This window comes from Solanum pennellii, chromosome 5 (assembly GCF_001406875.1).
Source record: "Solanum pennellii chromosome 5, SPENNV200".
NCBI classification, from domain to species: Eukaryota; Viridiplantae; Streptophyta; class Magnoliopsida; order Solanales; family Solanaceae; genus Solanum; species Solanum pennellii.
The window spans coordinates 71,297,711-71,321,808 of NC_028641.1; the positions used below are offsets into that span (position 1 = coordinate 71,297,711).

General features: G+C 36.4%; 1 protein-coding gene and 1 pseudogene across 2 annotated transcripts in view; one reads left to right on the plus strand and one right to left on the minus strand.

Moving 5' to 3' along the window:
• Positions 1 to 574: 574 nt before the first annotated feature.
• On the plus strand, positions 575 to 3,919 carry LOC107019952. The gene is made up of 2 exons (XM_015220304.2): positions 575 to 3,000; positions 3,079 to 3,919. Exons 1-2 carry the CDS (start codon positions 2,422 to 2,424, stop codon positions 3,223 to 3,225), a joined length of 726 nt encoding a protein of 241 aa, XP_015075790.1. The 5' UTR covers positions 575 to 2,421; the 3' UTR covers positions 3,226 to 3,919.
• Positions 3,920 to 6,101: 2,182 nt separating this feature from the next.
• LOC107018684 overlaps positions 6,102 to 24,098 on the minus strand; it is a 31,876-nt pseudogene continuing 13,879 nt past the window's right edge. The window contains exons 3-9 of the transcript XR_001456656.2: positions 23,046 to 23,280; positions 19,345 to 19,583; positions 18,613 to 18,865; positions 18,351 to 18,531; positions 7,640 to 7,729; positions 7,489 to 7,562; positions 6,102 to 7,407 (exon numbers count right to left, since the gene is read on the minus strand). The product of XR_001456656.2 is annotated as a DEAD-box ATP-dependent RNA helicase 8-like (transcript). The remainder of the gene's footprint in view (positions 7,408 to 7,488; positions 7,563 to 7,639; positions 7,730 to 18,350; positions 18,532 to 18,612; positions 18,866 to 19,344; positions 19,584 to 23,045; positions 23,281 to 24,098) is intronic.

A 24,098-nucleotide genomic window follows, 5' to 3' on the forward strand; every position in this document is an offset into this window, starting at 1 on the left:
AATATAGAGGGTAACGTTTCTAGAAGTTGTATTATCCACGTTTCTACCCATTTCACCCGTTTGTTCATCAGTCACTCAGCTCAAAGGTGAAAACCCTAGGTTATCAGGGGAATCAAAATCTTGGAATCAAAGGCGAAAATCATTCAACATTGCTACTGAAGTTGATGTTCATCTTCCTCGATTTAGTTCAGGTATGCCTCAATTTACCTCTTTTGAAAGTTTATCTTTGATTACAAAGTAGAATCTTTCAGTCACCATTAGTATAAAATTGTTATTTTCTTACAGATTTATGCATATGGGTCATATTATAGCTATTTTCACAATGAAGGTCGCTTTTATAAAGGTCAATATGTGTCGAAATTGGGAAACATCGTTTTCAGCATACATAAGGACCACTTCTCTTTGACCTAACTGAAATCGTATGCAAAAGATATTGGGTATGATAAAGTTGATGCTTTTTTTTATTGAAGACCCTATAACCCATAATTTTGTTAAGTTAGAAAGTGATAGCCAACTATATAACTTTGTTAAAGATTTGTGGAGTGGGTCATCTATTAAGTTGTTTTTGAAACATGTGACTAATAAACAAGGGGGGTCACTACTTTGGGACCATTTTCTATTGAAAAAAATAATCAAGAATTGGAAAATTGCTCTAGGGTTTCACACGGGATAGGTGAAGTTGAACAACCATTAGAAGAAGGAAATGGTGATTCTCTTGTTTTTGAAGAGGATGACTTAGATGATGTTCCAGATCAGGATGATAGTGAAATTGATGAAGAACTGAGAGCTTTTAGAGAAAAACTTAGGGAAGACAAAAAGAATGAAGCTGCAAAGAAAAAAAAGAGAACTAAAAAATCCTCAGAGGATCAAGGTGTTGAGCTTGGATAAGTTGGCATAGATAAGGGATTTGAAAATATCTTCAACAATAAGGCATCCAAATATAATGAAAAATTGGGAGTGATGAAGTGTTTATTAATTCATCAGATGAACCAAGTGAAGATAGTGATGAGGAGCTAGATGTTTTAGCACAAGCGGGTGTTGATTTACCTTCAAGAAGAAAAAGCAACAAACTTCCATTTCTTTCTTTGAGTTGGGTATGATATTTGAGAGTGCAACTCAATTTAGAAAGGTTGTTGCAAGGTTCAGTTAAGGCTTAAACCCAATGAACCTCATAGAGTTAGGGTAAAATGTGAAGGGAAGTGTAAATGGGAAATCTTTGCAAGCTTGGACAAAGATTATGGAAATTATTTTGTAAAGAAATACTATCCTGCTCATAGATGTATTTCAAAGAATAGGAACAGGTTGTGCACAGCCAAATATATGGAAATGAAGATGAGGGATAGAATAATATCTCAGCCTGATATGAGAGTTCATAAGCTTCAAGAGACACTAAGAAAAGAATGGGGATTAAAAGTGGGAAGATCAATATGTTACAGGGCAAAAATGAATGTTATTGCCAAGTTCTTGGGTGATTAAAAACTTAAGTTTTCAAGGTTGTTAGACTTTGCTGATATAATTAAGAGTACAAATCCTGGGAGTTCTTGTTGGGTAAGAACTGATAATGAAACAGTCCCTGGCTTACACTTGTTCAAATATTTTTATGTTTGTTTTGCTGCATTGAAAAATGGATGGCTAGAAGGTTGTAGGAAGATTATAAGATTGGATGGATGCTTTTTGAAGGGTGCTTGTAGAGGAGAATTATTAGTGGCTGTTGGAAAAAATGAAAACAATTAAATGTATCCAATAGCTTGGGCAGTGGTTGATCAAGAAACTAAACACTCTTGGAGTTGGTTCTTAAGCTATCTCATTGAAGACTTGCAACTTGGTGATGAAAATGGCATAACAATCATGTCTGACATGCAAAAGATATTTATTCTACTTTTTCTTTTTGTGTTACTATAACTTTTCACTGTTAGTTATTGTCACTGTCTGTCGTTAGTGTGTGAAGCAAGTGAAGTTAACTATTATTTTTGTTTATTTGTCTCAGTTTCTGCCAATGCATGTGGATGTTGTTAGTGTGTGAAGTAAGTGATATTGTTAGTGTGTGTGATAAATAAAGTGTCTTGATTTTATATTTCTTAGGGTCTTGAGGTGGCAGTGGAAGTCTTACTTCCTAATGCTGAAAGAAGAATGTGTGCAAGACATATTTGGGCAAACTGACAAAAAAGATGGAGAGGTGAGGAAAGGAGAAAAGCATTTTGGAGGTGCTCCAAAGCTAGTTTTGAGGTTAAATTAAGAGATGAATTTGAATATATGGGGAAATTGGGTCATAAAATATATGAGACATTGCTTGGATATAACAAAGAATATCGGTGTAGAGCTTTATTTAGTGAAAAATCAAAGTATGATGTGGTGGAAAATAATATGTGTGAAACATTTAACTCATGAATTGTTGGTCCTAGACACAAATCTGTGATTAGTATGCTTGAAGATATTAGGCATAAAATGATGGATAGGAATGGAGATATGATTAAGTTTGCAAATACTTGGATCAGTGACATTTCACATATGGCAAGATTGATTTTAGAAGAAACCCAAGAGATTGGCATGGCACTAAGGGTGAATTGGAATCATGACATTGGATTTGAAATCCAAGAAGGAGAGTATAGACACATAATTGACATGGCTAGAAAGACATGTAGCTGTAGGTTGTGGCAGTTGAGGGGCATACCTTGCCAACATGCAGTTTGTGCCTTATATCATATTGGGCAAGAACCAGAAGATCATGTGAAACTTTGGTACAAAAAAGATACATTCCTAAGTGCATATAAGTACTTTTTACAACTCATTTCCAATATGGTAATGTGGCCTGACACTAATAACCCACCCGTTGAGCCTCCTGAAGTGAAGTCAATGCCTGGAAGACCAGGTAGATGTAGAAGAAAAGATAAAGATGAACCAAGAAAAAATAAATGGGGGAAAACGTCAAAGAATGGAGTGAAGATGTCATGTTTCAAATGCCATCAAGTTGGGCGTAACAAAAGAACTTGTAAATCAGTGGTAAGTACTTTTGTCTTTCTTTTAAATTTTAATCAGTTTTATACTTCTAATTGTGTGTCTTTACAACCTTGTGAACAGCCCACACAACAGCCTGCAAGGCCCTTTCAACAATCACCAGTGAGGCAGCCTTCACAACCACCAGTGAGGCAACCTTCACAGCCACCAGTGAGGCAGCCTAGCACTGGAAATGCCTACTTCTTTATGTGCAGATACTTCAAAGGTTAAAAGAAGAAAAAAGAAGCAGGCAACTGCAAGGGCAACATCTTCTGCAACTGCATGGGCATCATCTTCTTCAGTTGGAATGCCACCACCTTCTTCAGTTGGAAGGCCACCAACTTCTTTAGTTGGAATGCAACCAGCTGCTTCAGTTGGAAGGAAAAGAACAAGAGATGTGGGATTTGGTGTTTACACAGACATACAATCTGAAAGACAAGTGATTAACGTATGTATATTGCCTTCTTTAATTGATTTTCTTACATCTTTATTTAGGTATACTAAATAATGCCCTATGGATTATGCAACCAAAAAGATCAAGTGAAAGAGTTATCTCAAGTGGAATAGGGGTAGCATTTAAAGATGCATCACAAACAAATGTTGATCTTGGATTCAAGCCACCTAGTTTAAAATGGAAAGGAAAAGATGTAATGACTGAAAATCAACTTCAACAATTGTCAAAGAAAAAGGTGCAAAGCAAATCCAAGGGAAAGTGGGTTCCATAAGAGCTCAAAGTCTTACCGATGTGTATAAATGTTGATCTAGAAGGTCTTTGTTTTTGTTTATTTTGGTAACTTTTTGTAAAGGCATACTCCAATTACTGATCATTTTGATGTATTTCGGGTATTTTGATGTATGTTTGCATAGACAAATATTTGGAGTTTGTTAAGTTGTGTTCAATGGATATTAAGTTGTGTTTTGTGAAGCCTTTTGGTGTTTGTTATAATTGATGTTAAGGCTGCCTTGATGTTAGGTGTTTACTATGTATGAAAGTGTGTGAATAATGCTATTCGATTGTAAAAGTGATGAATATTGAAGCCAATGTTGAAGAAAAACTGTCAACTCTAAAATAGTGCATTTCAATCCATTACTTTGATTGCTTAAAATACATATTGACAGCCCCTAACCCATAAAGAAAGCTATACATAATGATTCTGGCATAATTTTTTCAATCAGTATATCTAACATTTACTACATAAAGAACTCTCTATAAATCCAAGATAGTATCACAATGATCAGCAAAAGTCGATATTTTCTCCTATCTTTTCCTTTTCTTCATCATGTTTTTTTATCCTCTTTTGTAATCCCGAAATAGCAATTCTAGCGTGTTCAGCATAATCAAGTTCACACCACCTAAAAAAATTGCATCCAACCTGTTTAAGAAGAACAAATTCACTATCAAAATTGAATCTTGAGAACTAAAATTTAAACAAAAAAATATGTTTTAAACGGAACCATACCCGACTATCTTCACATCCAAGAAACCAACGACCTGGATTGTTTACAGACCAAGAAATCTTCATTATAGCTCTTTTTCCTCAATGACAAAAAAATTAAAAGTCATTTGCACAAAATATGAGCACAAATCGTTTTAAAGAGAGGAAAAAAATTTTGATTTGAAAGAGGAGGAAAGAGAAATTAGATTTTAATTTGAAAATATAAAGATATATATAAAAGGAATTCATTAAGGGTATATTTGTCATTTCTGCTTTTTTTTACCGTTGTGGGCCTCGAAAATAGTCATAACTCGCGCAGAAAACGTGCATAACACGCGTTTTTCCATGTAGAATTCGAGTGTGTATCTATAAAAAAAATAGGATACTTAAAGTGCCTATTTTTGCACTGTGAAAGTTTGAGGTCATACTTAAATTTGAAGCCAAGTCTAAGGACAAATATATGTATTATGTCTTAGAATTATGTATCAAGTACAATTTTACATTTTTATGTATCATATTAAAGCTTATTATTTGTATTAAGTAACAACATCATTTTTTTTTAATTGCAAAATATCCGCTTTATTATTAATAGATACAAAATTTAGAAAAAAGATATTATGGATATGATATATCGTTGCTTCAAATGATACCTTTTTTATATGTCTTCTCGTTTAACTTTGGCACACATCACAACTATTGATAATACTATTCTATCCAACACAAAATTTACAAACAATTAAGTCTCAGACACACAATAATGTATACCAAATTAACTTATAAAAAATTAAGAATAAAAAAATGTAACCAGAATTGAAAACATAACATTTTTCATTTGTCGCATCATAAAATAGGAACCTAAAAGTACTTCATAAAGTATCTAATTTAAGAATTATTACGCATGAAGCAGAAAAGTACTTCTAAAAAGCAAGAATCAAGAATCTTTCAGGAAGAAAATACATGTTTGCATCCATTTTTTCACCTTCAACGCACACAATTTCACCTGTTATTGCATCAAAATTTTGTATCTCTTCATCACTTTTATCCGATGTATCAATGCATAGTGAATACATATCAAATCCTATACTTCTTGTTTCATCATTCCTATGTACAATTTCACCCCCATATCATTCTGAATACACAATGGAGACAAATTACCTTCAACAATATATCTTCTCGATGTTTTTTTTCAATTTATCAATACCCAATTCAGCTGCAATTGTTGAAATAAAATTTACAAACGAAATATTTTCTCCAACCACTATCACATCACTTCTATATTGCTCATATCTAACATCACTTTTCCATGATCCAAAATGCCTTAACAAGATCAAAATATTCATTTCGAATCTTCACAAAATTGCATTCCAGAATTGTTTGAATCAAACTTTTAATTTTTTTCCGAAGAACAGGAAGAAGATTTCACAATTTGAAATTTTAAAATTATAATTTAGTTAGAGGTTTATGACTGATTGGTTAAAAGAAGAAACGTACGCGTGATTAGTGAAAATCAATTAATTTATGTTTTTAATCACTTATTTAATGCTCAAACTGATAACAACAACTTAATAATTTAAGTATCAATCGTTATTAATTAAAGTATCTGCTTACAATATTATGTATTCGAAAAACACTAAAAAAGGGAACTTTTAGTAATTAATGAAAGAGTAGGGATAGAAAGAAAATTTCTTTCTTATAGATCTGCTTAACTTTTGCCAATTTTTACCTTCAATAACCACAAGAAAGAAATACAAGTCCAGTAACAAAAAGATTGCTAATTCCACAGAACTCAAATAAAAAATAGTTAAAAAGGGAAATAACAAAGGAAAAATATTCAGAAACTAAATGATCAGCAATGACTCACACAACACCTCATTTCTGCAACAAGATGATTTCCTCAGTAACAATATGTTCACTTTGAAGGGCCTAGGAAAACAGACCTGCTAACACACTCTCCATTGGCACAAATACAACCAACATATACTACTACTATTAGCTAATATACGATCATATTCTCCGCATCAGCAACGCCAAATATACTCATTCATGGATACAATCACCTCTTTATATTTCGGAAAAACCTAACTTAAAAGTAGAAACAACCACAGAAGGATGAAATTCCCCTTCTAACACAGGGCAATAGGCTATAAATTATAAAAGCTGGTAAATACTGAAGCTGCACTTGAATGTCTCAGGTCATTTCACCATTAAAGAATGTTCTACAACTCGACATGTTTGACACAATAAGTGTATCTCCATGACAATCTCTACGTCAATGCCATGTTGTCAATGACCCTAAGGTGGAAAAACTAACAGAGTAATTTCGACAGCTTAGTTCTACAGCCAAAGGAATAAAACAACTATGAATGCCACACACTACAGATCCCAGAGCTCAGCAAAGGATAGTCGGTCAATGAACAGACCCTTCCAGTGTCAATATCTATATCTGCCATTAAATTCTTTTGCATCATCTAAAAGGAAGTTAGGAGCCAAAGATCTACAATTCACTTTGTCATCTCAGCAACCATGAAACACCCAAGTCTCTCATTCTTTTAGACTCTCAGGGGTCACATATTTTCAAACAGAAAATACTGAGAATTTCATGAAAGCATGTGTTAAAAAAATATCTCCCCACCCTCTCTCCTTATGTTTGGGGAAGATATTCAAAGCAATAAGACATCATAACTTATGCAAGATGTGCCAACAATCTTCAATGCCAGTAAAACTAACTACTAACACTAATGGACAATTAAAGTTGTCGAAAGATGCACTCAAGTATGCATGGAAAAACTAGATTCTCGGGTAGCTCAGCTCAGCACTTAGACAAACTGTGTGCATGAAACACCTCGTCATTAACGACTCACCATCCAGAAAAGTATTTGACCATGCAAATGATCAATTTTACCCGCATTACACAGCCTGGTCTATATGTGGCGGAATTTGCTTAATCTCGGTTCCTAGCTCTTGTTCAATTCTATACCTGTCAAAATAAAAATAAATAAATAAAACGAAGAGTGCAAACCAAATGACCTATATAAGAGATGAGCTACTTTATACTTACAAACTGAAGCGATCCTCAAATGTAATTAGGTTGATAGCTAAACCCAGGTGACCGAATCTCCCAGACCGCCCAACCTGCGCAAAAAGTAAATAAGAATGATATAATAGTAGAAAATAGATAGACGATTCACTTGGTAAGGATCTTCACGTACCCTGTGTAAATATGTTCTCTGAGTTCTTTGGGAAATCAAAGTTGATAACAACATTGACTGCTTGAATGTCTATCCCTCTAGTAAACAGATCTGAGTTCAACATGAAGTAATCTAAGTTACTTGATCAATCTACAAGATATATAAGCATTAATAATAAGCAAAACATGCGATTCATTATCATCATGCAATTAGTAAAGCAGATCTGCGGACAATATGAAAGTGACGAAGTTCCTTAACCAATCTAAGCGACATACATAAAAAGAGACCCAGTTATTTATCACCGTGCGCGAGCAGGACTTGAGGAAACGTTTTTATTTGGGGAAAGTAAAAGGATTCAGGGAATTAAGTGTGGATCATGAATATAAAGGCAAGATTTATATCTATAAATAGGCAACAATGCCAGGATCATCAGTGAGGACCCAGGATTTTCATTCGGGGGTTAGAAAAATAAATGTATAAACGTGTAAATACGCCTTTAGAAATGGGACCCTTGAATTCTTTTGGGTTTAAAACCACACTTTTAGCATGTTTTTTAAAATTTTTTAAAAAAACTTTAAAAGCAAAACTGATCATAAATAAATAAAAAGAAACTGAAACTAAAAAAGAAAAAAAGAGAACGCTATCTCAGGGATTCGAACTCGTGACGTGAAGCTTGATTTCAGGGGACTTGCCACTGCGCCATCAGTTTTGTTATTGAGGAGGTTCAAAATATATATATCTACAGAATTACAGAAAATTTATCTTAAATACAGTGTAATTTTTTGCCGAGGTGGTTCGGGTGAACCGCCTAGAACCCACATGGTTCCGCCCCTGATCATGCAATAGTAAAATTCAAATGGATGCTACACTAGGTCAGAATTTGGACAGTTTTGAGTAGAAGTCGAAAAAAAATATATTTTAAGTTGAAGTTGAAAAAGAGTTTGTGGTAGTTGAAGTTGTGTTTGGACATGAATGGAAAAAGGAAATTATGAAAGTAAAAAATTTGTGGTAAAAACGAATCACTTGAAATACACCTTTAAACCACTGACACTTGTAATTCAACTACTGAAATTCAGCATTGAAAAGTCTCATGGTCTAACAAAAACTTTGACAGTGTTATCAACGGCGAAAAATGCAAAAGATATCTAGTTGTATTACTTGGCGATAACGTACACTCGTGTGTGTACTGGGACTACAAATGTGTCTCTATCATTTCTCCGAAAAAAAATAATCTTGAACACAACGGGATCCCTCTTCTCATCAAATTGTCTTGTGTAAGGGTCGCTTCTTTGGTTAGTAGCCACACAAAACAAGCTACTTCGTGTGGTGTTCTAGTTTTCGAAATGTGCTCCCATGGCCAGTTAGTTGGCTGTCTGTTGATTAGGATGGCACTGACCTTGAATAATCCCCTCTTGTTTCCTATCCACCAAAAAAACGTCTTGCTCTGTTTATAGCCCACTAAACTGTTTAAGCGTGCTAAAAGATCAGTCTCTTTTTGTACAGTCACTGATTCATCTTCCAAAAATGATGTTCCATCCTTGAGCTGTCCACATTTTTTGTATAGTCCTTTGCTGCTATAGAACTATGAGTCTGTTTGGATTGACTTTTGGCTTTTGACTTATAAGCCAAAAGCCATAAGTTAGTAATCATAACTTATTGCTTTTGACTTACTTTTACTGTTTTAGATTTAAAATCAAGTGCTTATAAGTGCTTGTTTAATTTACACAAACACTGCATAAATGCTTAAAAGCTATTTTGGCTTAAAAACACTTAAAGTAATTCAATCCAAACAGGGTCTAAATTGAAGACATCTGGAAAATCCATTTCCTGAATGCCCAACACGTGCCAATGATCCTACAAAAGGCTAGTTTTGCTCCCATTAAGTACTTTGATCTTGGAATTGATCTTCAGTTCAGCCCACACAGTGTTTTGGGAGGCGAGAAGCGAAAAAAAGTGACGAGGGCTTGCTTCACAGAAGCGAGAAGCGCGAAGCGAAGCGCACTTTTTTTTTTTTTTAAAAGCGACATTTAGCATAAAAATAAAAAAATATAAAATAAATAAATAGAGGTAATATAGTCTTAGATTAAAAGAAAATAGATAGTCAATAATACTCATAAGTCATAACATATAAAGCAAAAAATCAAAACCATAATTACATCACAAAGACTCAAACTCCTATTCTTCAACAAGATCCTCAAACTCTTCAAGTGCCATAACCAAGGGTTATAATTGGTCATCATCTTCTTCATCATCAGAAGTGTCAAAAGATAAAAAAAAGAGCTGCTAGCATACACACTGATCACAAAATAAAAACGAAAAAAAAAGCAAAAGAATTGAAAAAAGGCAGTCAGTAATTGTGAACAGAAACAGAGCAGATCGCAGCAGAGATGAAGAGAAGAAGAGAAGAAGAAGAAAAAACTACAGCAGTCGCATCGTGAAGAGAAAAGAAACTCACAGAGATGAAGCAAAGGCGAAGATTGTATATTTCAGGAGAAAAGGAACTCATAGAGATGAACTAATAAACATCGGTTAAAACTTACCTGCAGTCGCGGTCGAGGTGTGAAGAGAGACACAGTCTCAGGCGCGATCGTGAAGAGAGAAGAAGCGAAAGAAGAGTCATGAAAGAAAAATTAAGTTATATTGTATATTTCAGATTTTTTTTTACAAAAAACCTATTTTTTTTTTAAAAAAACCCTAATTGTCGCTTTTTTTTTATAAAAAGCGCGCTTTATTGCGCTTTTGCACTTAGTGTCGCTTCTCGCTTCTTTATCTGAAGCGAGCGCTTTTTTCAGATCGCATCGCCTCAGGAGAAAGAAGCGCACTGGTGTCGCCTCGCTTTGAAGCGCGCTTTTTTGCGTTTTTCACAACACTGAGCCCACATGACACTAATGGATCTCTATATGCCAATGATCCTACAAAAGGCTAGTTTTGCTCCCATTAAGTACTTTGATCTTGGAATTGATTTCAGTTCACCCCATATGACACTAATGGATCTCTATAAACTAACCCCAAAAGGTGTAGTGACCTCTTTAGTCATCCGATTGTCTTTCTGTCCATATTTAAACCTAGTAATATTCCCCTCAAAAGTTAATTCTCATTGGTGAACTTCCACAACCATTTTTTTCTTGAGTGGAATGGATCTTCAAATTTTTGATACCCAAACCCCCATACTTCTTGCCAAAAGCAAGTGGTTTCCTATCTTTCTTTGTTCCCTTCCAACAGAAAATTACGCATAATACATAAATGTGTCTTTTAACTTGGCTTCAGCTGCCATCGAACTCCAACTTTGAATGTGCAGAAGCAGACACTTAGACTTGTACAAAATTGCACCCAAAGGTGTGACCTAGTGACCACTGAAGTGTGTGAGAACCATGAGGTCTTAGCTACTAATCCCAGCAGAGAAAAAAACGTTAGGTTATTTCTTCCTATCTGCCCTAGTTTTGGTGGATAAAGTTACCTCGTACCTGTTGTTGGTGTGAGGTGGCAGGTATCTATGGAATTAGTTGAGGTGCACACAAGCTGGCCCGGACACCACGATTATCAATAAAGATTATATAAAGTTGAACAAGTAGATCCATGTGTCCTACATGGCAATTCACGAGTATACACTCGATATGATTTGCATTATGTCATATAGGACGTGTATGTCTACTTATTCGACTTTATAAAAGTTAAAGCGAGTCCTAACTTCACCTCCTAGGATTGCAAACAAAAATCCATGTTTGTAACTACATTGATTGGAAGAGAAAACTTATTCTTCCATTGATGCGTAAGCTAGATATCCATTCAAAAGGTACCAGAATCACCCTTAGGTATGTATTTCAACTGATCTTCTTCAGCATCACAAAAGATAAGTGTGTGTTATCAATACGCTGTAGATGAGTTGCCTTTACACTGTCATTGCCAACTCCAGCTACATCAAAGTCTCTTATCCACCCTGCAAATTGGTTGTTCTTAGTTCTAATCATATAGTCGAGTCCTTCCATAGCAATCACAGACAGAAGGGGTGACGAAGGATCTCCTTGCCTGAGAACTCTTTGTGCTTTGAAGAACTCTGCTGGGTATCCATTTACAGATAAAATGATAGTTGAGATGAAAAATTTGATACGGTGTATCTATTTCTGTCCAAACTCCCCGGCAAACTTAGCCGGGAACTCCAACTGTCATGATCATAAGCTTTCTGTCAAGTTTGCACAAAATTCCAGATTTCTTTTGCTTAACCTGGAATTAACTATTTCATCCGCTATAAATAAGCATCCACGATCTGTCTACTTTTAATGAAAGTCATTTGTTGAGAAACTACCAGTTTAGAAATCACTTCTTTTAATCTCTCAAGGTGCTTTGGAGAACAACTTGTAAATGCTTCATGTCAAACTGATAGGCTTGAAGTCCCTCAATTCCTTAACACCTTTCGTCTTGGGAATGAGAGCTATAAAGGTTGCATTGAAGCTTCTTTCAAAAACTTCTTGAACATAGAAGTTTTGAAAATCACACTTGATGTCCTGTTTCACTCTCTCCCAGATTTGATGCCGGAGCCCATGGCAAACCCATCAGACCTTGAGCTTTGTGTGCTACATAATTTCAGACACGTTAGCACTTCATTTTCATCAAAGTTACCTTGTAAGACTTCACTGTCCTCCTCGATATGACGAGACAATTGTCATAATGACAAGTACACCTCCATTGTCAGTGTTTTGGGAAGCCAGAAGCGGAAAAAAGCGACGAGGGCTTGCTTCACAGAAGCGAGAAGCGTGAAGCGAAGCGCACACTTTTTTAAAAAAAAGCGACATTTAGTATAAAAATAAAAAAATATTAAATAACTAAATATAGGTAATATAGTCTTAGATTGAAAGAAATTACATAGGCAAAAATACTCATAAGTCATAACATATAAAGCAAAAAATCAAAAACATATTTAAATCACAAAGATTCAAACTCCTATTCTTCAACAAGGCTGCTAGACTGATAAAAAAAAAAAGGAAAAGAATTGAAAAAAAAACCAGAGGAGGCAACAGTCAGTAATTAGAAACAGAGCAGGCAGCAGAGATGAAGAAAAGAAGAGAAGAAGAAGAAAAAACTAGAGTAGTCGAAACTCAGAGAGATGAAGAGATGAAGCACAGGCGAAGATTGTATATTTCAGGAGAAAAGAAACTCATAGAGATGAACTAATAAACATTAGCTAAAAAAGAGATGAACAAAAAGTTACCTGCAGTCGCGGTCGAGGTTGAAGAGAGAGGCAGCCTCAGTCGAGATCGTCAGGAGAGAAAGGAGAGAAAGAAGTATTGTGAAAGAAGAGTCGCGAGGAGAGAAAGAAGGGAAAGAGTCGTGAGGAGAGAGAAGGTTATATTTCAGATTATTTTTTTTAAAAAAAAACCTATTTTTTTTAAAAAAACACTAATTGTCGCTTTTTTTTTTATAAAAAGCGCGCTTTATTGCGCTTTTGCCTTGGGGTCGCTTCTCGCTTCTTCATCTGAAGCGAGAGCTTTTTTCAGATCGCCTCGCCTCAAGATAAAAAAGCGCACAAGGTTCGCCTCGCTTTGAAGCGCGCTTTTCTGCGCTTTTCACAACACTGTCCATTGTATTGTTTCAGTACAGAGCTTCTGGTAGAAGCCAATGATTGCTCCTTCAATATTAATTGGCTCCTTAGTTACTTCTCCCTGAACCCAAAGTTGATCAATATTGTTGAATCTTTTGTGTCCATTTTCCACTTTGTGAAAGAACTTCGTGTTCCTATCACCTTCTTTTAACTACAAAGCCCTTGATTTTTGTCCGAAGAGATTTCTTCATGTTTGATTGGTTCCTCCAAGAACCATCTCCGTATCTATACCTAACAGTTTCTTCCTTTGGTAGTCTATTCTCACTTCTGCTCCACTCTTTGAATTAAGATTTAAGAGCTTTTAGTTTGCAGGCAAGTATGTAGTAAGGATTCCCTGAGAAGTTGAACGAACTCCACCTCTCCTATTCTGTTATTGAATCCTGTTGAACCTCACCACCAAATCTCAAATCCTTTTTTTTCCTGTTCCAAGAACAACCCAGTAAAGCTTGTGTTGGGACTTGTTTAATATTGTCATCCCATTCCTTAGAGATTAAAAATTCTAGAAGCTATCTCTGCATTGTCCCCTTTAAACAAGTATATGTGACATCTTCTAAATGTAGATCAATTAAGTTCATGTCTTCAAGAATACTATGCTGAGGAGGCTGAATCGCTAGTTGATATGATAGGATCCTTGTGAAATAGTAGCCTAAGGGCCTGTTTGGATTGGCTTTTGGCTTATGACTTATAAGCCAAAAGCCATAAGTTAGGATTTCTAACTTATGGCTTTTGGTTTATTTTTGTTATTTTGGCTTTAAAATAAGTGCTTATAAGTACTTTTTAAGTTTACCCAAACCGCTTAAAAGTTATTTTGGCTTTAAAACACCTAAAATAAGTCAATCCAAACGGGCACAAAGTTTGGTTGGGATTTTGTAAAGTCTTTCTGCACTGTTATGGTTCAACTTTAATATATATAGTAGTTATCAGTTTCAAAAAGAAGTAAATGTCTTCAATAAAATCAGCAAATTCCACCATACCCCCCTTGTTGAGATTTTTTTTTACAATTACAATGTGACATGTAAAATCAAAGCCAACTTTATAAATGAATGAGTCTCCACAAATTGGAAGAGGTGAGAACAAGAAGGGGTTACTGTTGACAGACAAATTAGCTTGTTGGATATTGCCGGCAAAGCTTCATAAAAATTTGGGTTGCGATAGACAGACTGGTGGTGTGAGTTGGAGGCGAGAAAAGCTGGGTTTCTGAAAATTGGAGCAAGGGTTTCTTCTCTTCCATGGAGCGAAGTTGAGTTTGGGATTGAGACTTACCATATTTGAAAATCAAAAGAATTATCATCCAAATTTGTTAAAAAACTGGATTCACTAAGGAGAAGCTTCCTTTGGTAAGGCTGTAACGAAAAGAAGGGGTCTGCTTGGTAAAATAGGAAATAATTTTACTTAGCAAGAAAAGGGGTTTATTGGAAATCAGATACCTAAGAATACATAATAACTGCTTATTAATGAAGTGGCTTTGGAGATGCAATGGGAGGAGCAAACTCTATGGAAAGAGGTAATTAGAGCAAGGTATGGGAGGAAAACTCTTTTTTTTTTTGAACTGGTAACTTTTTGTATTCCTCGGCATTAAGGGCTATGCTGGCCACCTCCAAAAAAATGTTACAAAAAAGGGGAAAAAACTAAAAAGAAATACTTACAGAGAACCTATGAAGTCCACTAATTGGAACTCCTCTTCTATATCCTGTTCCTTACACCAAAACCTAAAGTAGTAATTACTTTCCATTGATCTTCTGTATTGTACACTCCTTTCCTTCAATAATTCTCTGATTCCTTTCTTTCCATATAATCCACCAGATACATGCTGGAACTGTTCTCCACCATCTTTTCTGACTTTTGCTGCCTCCCCTTTTGATCCAGCAACTAAGAAGGTCAGAGGTGTATTCAGGCATAGTCCAATATTCATTTGCTATGCTTGTACACAGAGCCCACACCTGAGCAGTTACCTTACAGTGCATGAAAAGGTGTTTGTTAGTCTCTAGAGCTTCTTTACAAAGGAGGCATCTGGATACTATGTTGATGTGCCTCTTCTGCATTGCCTCAAGAGTCGAAACATTTTTTCCTAGCAATCAACCAAGTGAAGCACTTCACCTTGGCAGGAGCCACACTTTTCCATATTGTGTTCCAAGGTCCAATGGATGCTCTACAGAGGTAGGTCAGATGTCAGAAAACCCTATGGAGTAGGAGTTTGGAAAATCATCAGGGCCTTCAGGCCCATGATGGGACCAAATCTAAAACTAAAGGTTGGGAATGGTAGCAAAATTCAATTCTAGTAGGAATGTAAGACAGACCAAACCCCGTCATGGAATCATTCTCAAATTTCACACTATCTACAACGATCCAGATGCTAGAGTAGGTTAGTGTTGGACACCTCAGGGAGTGGGATCTATCCTTCAAGAGACTTCTAAATGACTCGGAAGTGGAAAGGGTGACATCATAACTGGAAACACTTGAGGGGTTCAGTGGCATACGAACAATCTGACATAATACTTTGGAGGCATAACAAGGATGGTTGCTACACTGTCAATAGTACTTACAAAAGAGATATCCTTAATCTTAGTGGGAGGCTAGGGGAGGTAGACTAACCATGGTTAATAGTGTTCTAGATGCAATACCTGCTTATATGATGTCTGTGCTCCCAGCACCAGATAAGGTCATACAGAGGATAGATGCTTTGAGAAGAAATTTCTTTTGGTGGGGAAATGAAGACAAAAAGAAGTTTCATCTAGTCAAGTGGGAAGAGGTCATAGAAAAAAAGAAAGAGGGGGGACTGGGGATTAGGAACATGAAGAAACAAAACAAAAGCCTAATGCTGAAATGGCTTTGGAAGTTTATGACAGGAGAGAATATGCTTAGGAGAGAGGTGATCAGGGAAAAATATGAAATGGAGAATAGGTGGATGACAAAGATGGTGACTACACCATATGGATGTGGTATTTGGAGATCAGTAAGAAATCTTTGGCCTCTGTTTCGTTCTAGAATCAGATTCCAGGTGGGTAATGGAATGAAGGTGTCATTTTGGGAGGACAGATGGATAGCCCAAAGAATCCTAAAACAATTATTCGCAGACTTATATACACTGAGCTATCAACAAAATGCAACTGTGGCTGATATGTGGACAGGACAGGGGTGGAACTTACATCTTAGGAGGAATCTAAATGATTGGGAGATGGGGAACATAGTGGCCTTCCATGATACAATGGCACAATTTAGTAATCTGACTAGGGAAGAAGACAAGGTTGTGTGGAAGATTGGCAGCAAAGGGGTTTTCAGTGTCAAGTCAGCTTACAAAGATCTCAATCATTCAAATTCAAATGACAGGAAGGAGCTCTGGCCATGGCAGATGATATGGAAACCTAAAATCCCATACAAGGTAAACTGTTTCACATGGTTACTAGCAAAGGAAGCAGTGCTGACACAAGAGAATATAAAGAAGAGGAAGTTCCAACTATGCTCAAGATGCTTTTTGTGTGAGGAACAGGCAGAGACAGTCAACCATCTCTTCCTGCATTACAAATGGACAGATCAATTATGGAGAATATTCAGTAGCCTTAGGAAGATCATTTGGGTGAAACCAAGAAACATAGCACAACTCGTAAATTGTTGGATAAATATAGGCAATACTACAATTACGGTGGAGAGATGGAGGATTGTCCCAGCTTGTATATCGTGGACAGTGTGGAAAGAAAGGAATCAAAGATGTTTTGAGGGCAAGAAGAACAATTTGCAGAATTTTAAGATGAATTCTATAGCTCTTTATTATTTTTGGTGTAAACAGAAAGTTTTAGTACAGGCAGAAGAACTTTTTGATGTTATAGAATATTTGTGACAAAAAGCACAGATGGAGTCAGACTAGTTTGTAATACTTTTGGAGGGGGGCTACTTTGATGTAGTATACCTGTGGATAAATAGAAAAGAAAAGTCATCATTCTCAAAAAGAAAATCTTAGTGGGAGGCAGCAGTATCAATGGAATTATCTCTGGAACTCTGGATAGGTATGATCCCTAACACGGTGAAGTGCCTTACTTGGTGGTGAAGAAAGCTTATCTTACACATGAAGTTCTACAAAGGAAAGGGAAGCAGATAGTGTCCAGATGCTTTCTCTGCAACAAAACAGGGAAACTGACAAGCACTTGTTTATTCATTGTAGCTTCACTGCGCAGTCATGGTCAATCTTACTCAAGCTTCATTGACACAAGATGGACCATGCCTGCGCACACAACCGATCACTAAGTTGTTGGAGTATGAGGGGAGACAGCAAAAGCAATAAGAGACGGTGGAGGATAATACATCTCGTGTGGACTATGAGGAGGAAGAGAAATGGCAGATGTTTTGAAGATAGATCCAACTCTATTCAGAAAGTAAATGAGATTGGAAGGTGGGGCTGTTGGGATAAAAGTTAAAACTAAAGGGGAAAAGAAAGAAGCAAAAAAAAACTCTGCCAAACGTATATATGGGCTGATGAGTAAAGGACGTCCATTTGACTCAAAAATAGAAAGAAATAAGGTGCACGGAAGGGGAGTCGAACCTAGATGGTCAAGAAAAAAAATTCATATTATAACATTCTCTTCTGTTTTTTCAAAAAAAAAATTCTCATCCAGACAAGTTCCCCCAAGCAGGTTTTTTTTAAAAAAATGACAAGGAAAACCCGCAGCCGCTACCCTTTGGGTGCGCACAAGGAAAAACCCCCGCTCCTATGCGCACAGTGTCCCCAAGCAGGTCTTGTAACTTTGAGTGCCTAGTAAACAACGTTTTTCCAATATATTACACATATATATAGGATCTTTTCGAGATTACCTGGTGCAGGTGATTCCCCTAACACCAACGTAGGTCTGCCTCTAGTCACAACCAAATGACTTCCATACAGGAACCATTACCATCAAATTTCTCTTGATATTTGACTACTCGAAAACATTTTCTAAAGACAACGATCAACAGGTAAATATGCTTAGAGGGGGCATCAGAATCGATCTTCAATGTTAATATTTGCAATGAGACACTTCATCCACAATCATAGGAGCAATTTCAACAATTAACTTCAATGACCACCTACCACTGACTCAGCACTTACAACAAGAAGCACCAGCAAGTATGAGTACTAGCAGTTCAACGTAGATACAATTACCATACCAGTATAGACAAGGTTCCTGCAGGCACCATTGCGGAAGTCATGAAAAACCCTGTTCCTATGATCTTGAAGCATCTTCGCATGGATATAGAAGCATGAATAACCCAGTTCCGTGATCTTCTTGGCAAGAAGTTCTACACGATTTACAGAGTTGCAAAAAATTATTGATTGGTTTATTTGAAGCTGCAAACACAGAAGAGAATGTTATAATATGAATTGCTGTAAGTTCTCATATCACCATTAATCATTTGGTGAAGGACCAACCTTTGAGAACAAAGTGTTTCAGGCAATGAAGCTTCTGTCTTTCTTCAACAAAAGCATAAAACTGGGTAATACCCTTGAGTGTAAGTTCATCCATAAGGTTGATAACATAAGGCTTCTGCAAGTATCTATCTTTGAAGGCCTTGACTGTAACAGGAAATGTAGCAGAAAACATTAATATCTGCCGACTTGCAGGCAAGAAGCGGATCAGCTGCTCAATGGAAGGTAGGAACTCTGGTGATAGCAGCTTATCAGCCTGAAGGACAATAGTAAACATATAGTGTCATCCCTGTGAATTCTTTTTGCGTGGGGGCTGGGGTGGGTGGGTATGGGAGGAAATGTTCAAGATAATCATTTATTCCAGTGAACTCTAATAGAATGTGTATTCATGTAAGAGACAGTTAAAAATTATTATTCAGGAAAGGGAAGGATTTTATAGCTTGATTCTTGACTTTCTAGGTTCCAAATGAAAGTCATAACTACACTAGCTTAAAGTATTACTTGTATATTCTTCTCCAAATCAGAAATAAATGTTATGGACATGTCAAAAATGTTATGTTGATTAGACTTTCTTAATATTGCACATGAGCTTCCCCGTATTCAACAAGGTTCGTGAAGAACTGATAACATTTGGCAATCACTATGGCCTTTTGGTTGTCCGCAATCTAAGAGAAAAATAGCCATGCGGCTTCACAGAAGGAAAAAGCAAAAGGAAAAGGGAAGAAGAAGAATTACCTCATCCATGACAAGCATGGAGCAATCTTTCAAAACACACACTCCTTTCCTTGCAAGGTCAAGTATTCTTCCAGGAGTTCCAACAAGCAAATGCACTGGCTGATACAGTCTCATTATGTCGTCTTTTAAGCTTGTCCCCCCAGTGGAAACCATGACTTGAATTTTTAAGTGCTTCCCAAGTTCTTTGCAAACTTGAGATGTTTGAAGAGCCAATTCCTGAGTCGGGACAAGGATAATAACTGCATATGGAGGCATCAAAAGTAACTTAGTGAACCAATTATAAGGATCCAACCTAAAGCTTACTAAACTAAATTGCATCAAGAAACAGTGTTTTTTTCAAAGAAAAGGACAAATATTTTATTTTGCAGCGGGGAATCGATTTCTAGGACCAACAAAGACTACTTAATGTGTAGTATCAACTACATTTCACATGACCAAACTTTTTTAGCTTCTAACATGAGAAAATATTTGTAGCAGTCTATGCATTACAACAGATATCCAGGAAACTATAGTACTGAATAACTTTCTGATGTGCAGTTAAGATATTAACAACGTATCCCATTATACTAATATCTGTAACTGATGAAACTTGCTGTCAGAAGCTCTTGATGGCAATTTATTTAAATCCACCACTTTACCTATTGAGCCAGCATCCTACTAGCATATAAGGTGCTCACTCAGTGATAGACTATCCCACCAAAAATGGTTTCAGTACACATCATTAAAACACTCCCATAAGAAGCAAAGACATGTGAAGATTATATGAGCTCATTCAATGTGCAACCGATAATAGTTGGAGAAAGAGCATTGTGAAGAGTTGAACTTCGTTAACTAGTAACCACTCCACCCAAAGAAAATAAACTTGAGTTAAAAGATGTTGAGTGTCATCACTTAACTATATTAGGCTCAAGCTGAACATCATAACATACACAAACATGTTGCTACATTCTTTAAAGAGTATAAGTTTCATCCATAGATGGTATAAAAGATATCAAGTCAGATATTTTTTATAGGTAATATGCCAAGTCACCTTAAACAAATTACATGTAATCGCTTTCATGGTTTAGCAACCTAGAAAACAAAAACAGTAAAGAACCTCTTGGAGCAGGATAAATTATACCAAACGTGTAAAAATTATACATTGCCGTGCATGAGAACTTCAATTTTTTCCCTCCCTCGGAGATCCCATTTTTTTGCTCACTTGGTGACTCAAACCCACAACCTTAAGGTACAAATTTAATTCTTTTCTTTCTTGCCTACAATATTAATTCTTTTCTTAAGTTATTTTACAACTTGACATTAAAACTTTTTTTTAACAATATCATGACCGTGAATTTAAGTTCAAGATATTTCCAAATAAACCAAAAGAAAAGCTACTAAATGTTCTCTTATTATAATTCAAGTAGCAATTAACTCCAAAGAATCTCTTTGCAAGAGATTTATTGTTGGTGATTAAAGGTATGCACACATAAAGGGGTTGACAATCAAACAGTTTGTTATGTTAGGGCTTTCAAGAGGATTTAAGCAATTGCGTCATAGACAAATCCATACCAATAGTGTATGCAGGTTAAAATATTAAGGAGGTTGCATCATCAACAAGAGAAGTTAGATTCATAACCCAATCCGCGCAGTGTAATATCATGTTCGCATGTTCCCAACAACAACATACCAGTGTAATCCCACAAGTGGGTTCTAGGGAGAGAGATTGTTTTCGATAGAGATGTAAGCAGATCATACCTCGATTTTTGTGGGGTAGAAAGGTTGTTTCCACTAGATCGTAGACTTGACAGACAAGAAAAGAAATCGAAGCATGGTAGCAAGAAAATATGACAACAAAATATCAAGATGCATGTGAAGCAACAGGTAGTAATACACTTAATTACGTGGACTCTTCACTTTTGATGCCTCACCCATGTCGGATTCTCCAATAATACACTAGTTTTGGAGAATCCGACACGCACCCATTGACATTTTTGAAGAGTCCGAGCAACATAGGTAATACACATAGAAGAAAAGGAACAAAACAAGTACCAAATGACACTACTAATAAGGAGAAACATAGAGGAGGTTATCCCCTGCCCCCTAAATTGCTCGAACTCTATTGCACCTTTTTCGACATGACATAGGTGTGGGTGTGGGATACGTACCAAATTTGGATACTTTGACAAAAATCTATGGAAAAATTTGAGACAAATACAATGATTTCATAATCAAAACAAAAGTGAATTGTGAAATTGAAGAAAATGGAGTACCTTATATTGAAAACAATATGTCAGTCCTTTTTCTTAAATCACCTTCTAGATTCTCCTCTTGATCAATATTTTCTCCACATAATACCTTGTAAATTTTCCACATAATGTCTCCAAATTTAGACACTCTATTTTTTTAGATATTTGAAGCCGAATCCCCGCACCTGGGTCCATACCCCTGAATCTTAAAATTAGATTATGAAAGATGCGACCTCTAGATCTGCACCCAAGTCCGCGCAACTTAGTTTCCCACTATATGCCACGATACTCGGCTACCTACTAACCTTGTAGACTAATCCTCAACCTCCACCCCTTCCTATCTTGGATCATGTCCGACTGGCTGGATTATTATCATATCATGTCTAAATTCTAATCACCACCCAGTTCTTCTTTAGTCTACATCTACTTTTCTCTGAAATCTTGTTACAACCAACTCCTCACTAATCCTTATTGGTGCATTCGCACACTTCTTCACATGCTTAAACCATCTCAGCCTTGCTTCCCTCATCTTGTCCACCACCGGAGTTATTCCCACGTTGCCCTGTATAACTTCATCCCTAATCATCTATCCTAGTATCCCAACACATCATGAACCTTCTCATCTTTGCTACATTCATCGTTTGAATGTGGGTCTAGCCAACACTTCACCCCATACAACAATGTCGATCTAACTAGCATGGTACAATTTACCTTTAAGCCTTCACAATATATTCGTATCGCACAACAGCCTGGATGTGATTCTCCATTTCATTGACCTGCTTCAATACGATGTGCAACATCATCATCAATCTTCACATCCCTCCTCGGATTATAGACCCAAGATACTTGAAACTTTCTTTCATGGGTATGACCTAGGCATTGATCTTCACTTCTACCTCCACATCATGCGTTGTTTCACACAACTTGTACTACAGGTACTCTATTTTAGTCTTGCTTAACCTGAAATCTTAAGACTATAGTCTATTGCCAAACTTCCCGCCTATCATTAACTCAACTATGTCCCTTCAATTAGTACTATGTGATATGCGAATAGCATACAACTTTTTACTGGTCTTTTTAAGAGAAACAAGAATGCCTACATGATGGGGCCTTGAATTTATGGTTTGCAAAATTGCAACCTCATGAAAGGCGGAACATTTTAACAGACTAGTTTGAAATTGAGTACCTCAAAATATCACTTTTTTGACCTGTAGATATGTTGGTGATTTGGTTTACCATGGCACCCATATTGTCATATAGTTACCATACTGATACATTGCAATTTTTTACTAGAAGGAAAGGGGATGTTCTTGAGGGGCTCAAACTTAGTTCATTCAGTACCTTAGCTATAAGCCCAGCTTGTGTAGTGATCGAATAAGTAAGCAAATTAAAACTGCACTATGTAGGTAATTTAGTTTTTGTTACAGTTCCCAGAGAACCAACAATATAACAGCTATGCAATTAGATAAGAACCTTGAATGACATTGTTGTCCTGATCAATTTTTTCTAATGCAGGGATGCAGAAGGCAGCAGTCTTCCCAGTTATATTCTTAGCCCTCGCCAAAATATCACTTCCTGTTAGAACAATTGGAATACTCTCCTCCTGGATTGGTGATGGCCTCTCAAATCCCTTTTCGTAAATTCCCATAAGCAGTTCACGCTTTAGAAAATAGTCTTCGAAATCGTTTCCCTTGGTTGCTGTCACATCCTGCCAGGAACAATAACTATTGTAAGTGCACAAACTTCAAGTTGAGAAGCAGCAGTTGAAGGGCGATTAGTGTAGTGTAGAACATGACTTCTATTAAACAATTAAAATCACTGCGGTAAGGAACCATGAACCACATCAATGAACACGACACAATTAACCAAAATCCTTGGAGACTAAAGTATCATAGTGATAGGAGCCAGTGATGTTACGTTACGTCAACTTAGTGTTAAAAACATGTATTATATTTTTAGTAGAACCATAACACACAAAAACGATAAGATGTTATCACAAGAATAGACTCAGATTCATTGAGCAATTGCGTGAACATAGTGAAAAGGCCACAATTATGAGCAAAAACTGCACAAGCTTCATATAGGAGAACAATTTTCAGCAAATTTCGACAACTTTACAGAAGTATTTGTTTTTTATCTTCCAGTATCTCTGGATCAATTTGTTTTCCTTATGAGAGGCGATTGCACAAGTGTATTTAATAGGTTTTCAGGGAAAATATTATGGGACTAAAAGATCAGACATAGGTAGCCTTCCCTATTCCTTCAAAGTTAATCTTGATGTGATTTGAAGAGGAACGCCACGAGATTGAGATAGATATATTTGATTTTTTTCCTTATAATTGAGCAAAACAACAAAACCTCCCATAACCCAACACCTGAACAGCCATGCAACATCTGTGTCCGCAATCTGAAGGCACCCCTCTCTTTCAAGAGGATTCGCTTTCACGAGACGTTGATAAGATCCATCCATTTAGCAGAATATTAGGATGACCTAACCTTATAAGTTAAAAGGGAAGGGTGAGGTTC

Coding starts and splice junctions, on each gene's coding strand:
- LOC107019952 (XM_015220304.2), top strand. CDS start 2,422: ATGCTTGAAGATATTAGGCATAAAATGATGGATAGGAATGGAGATATG. Junction 3,001..3,078: donor AAAGAACTTGTAAATCAGTG/GTAAGTACTTTT, acceptor CCTTGTGAACAG/CCCACACAACAGCCTGCAAG.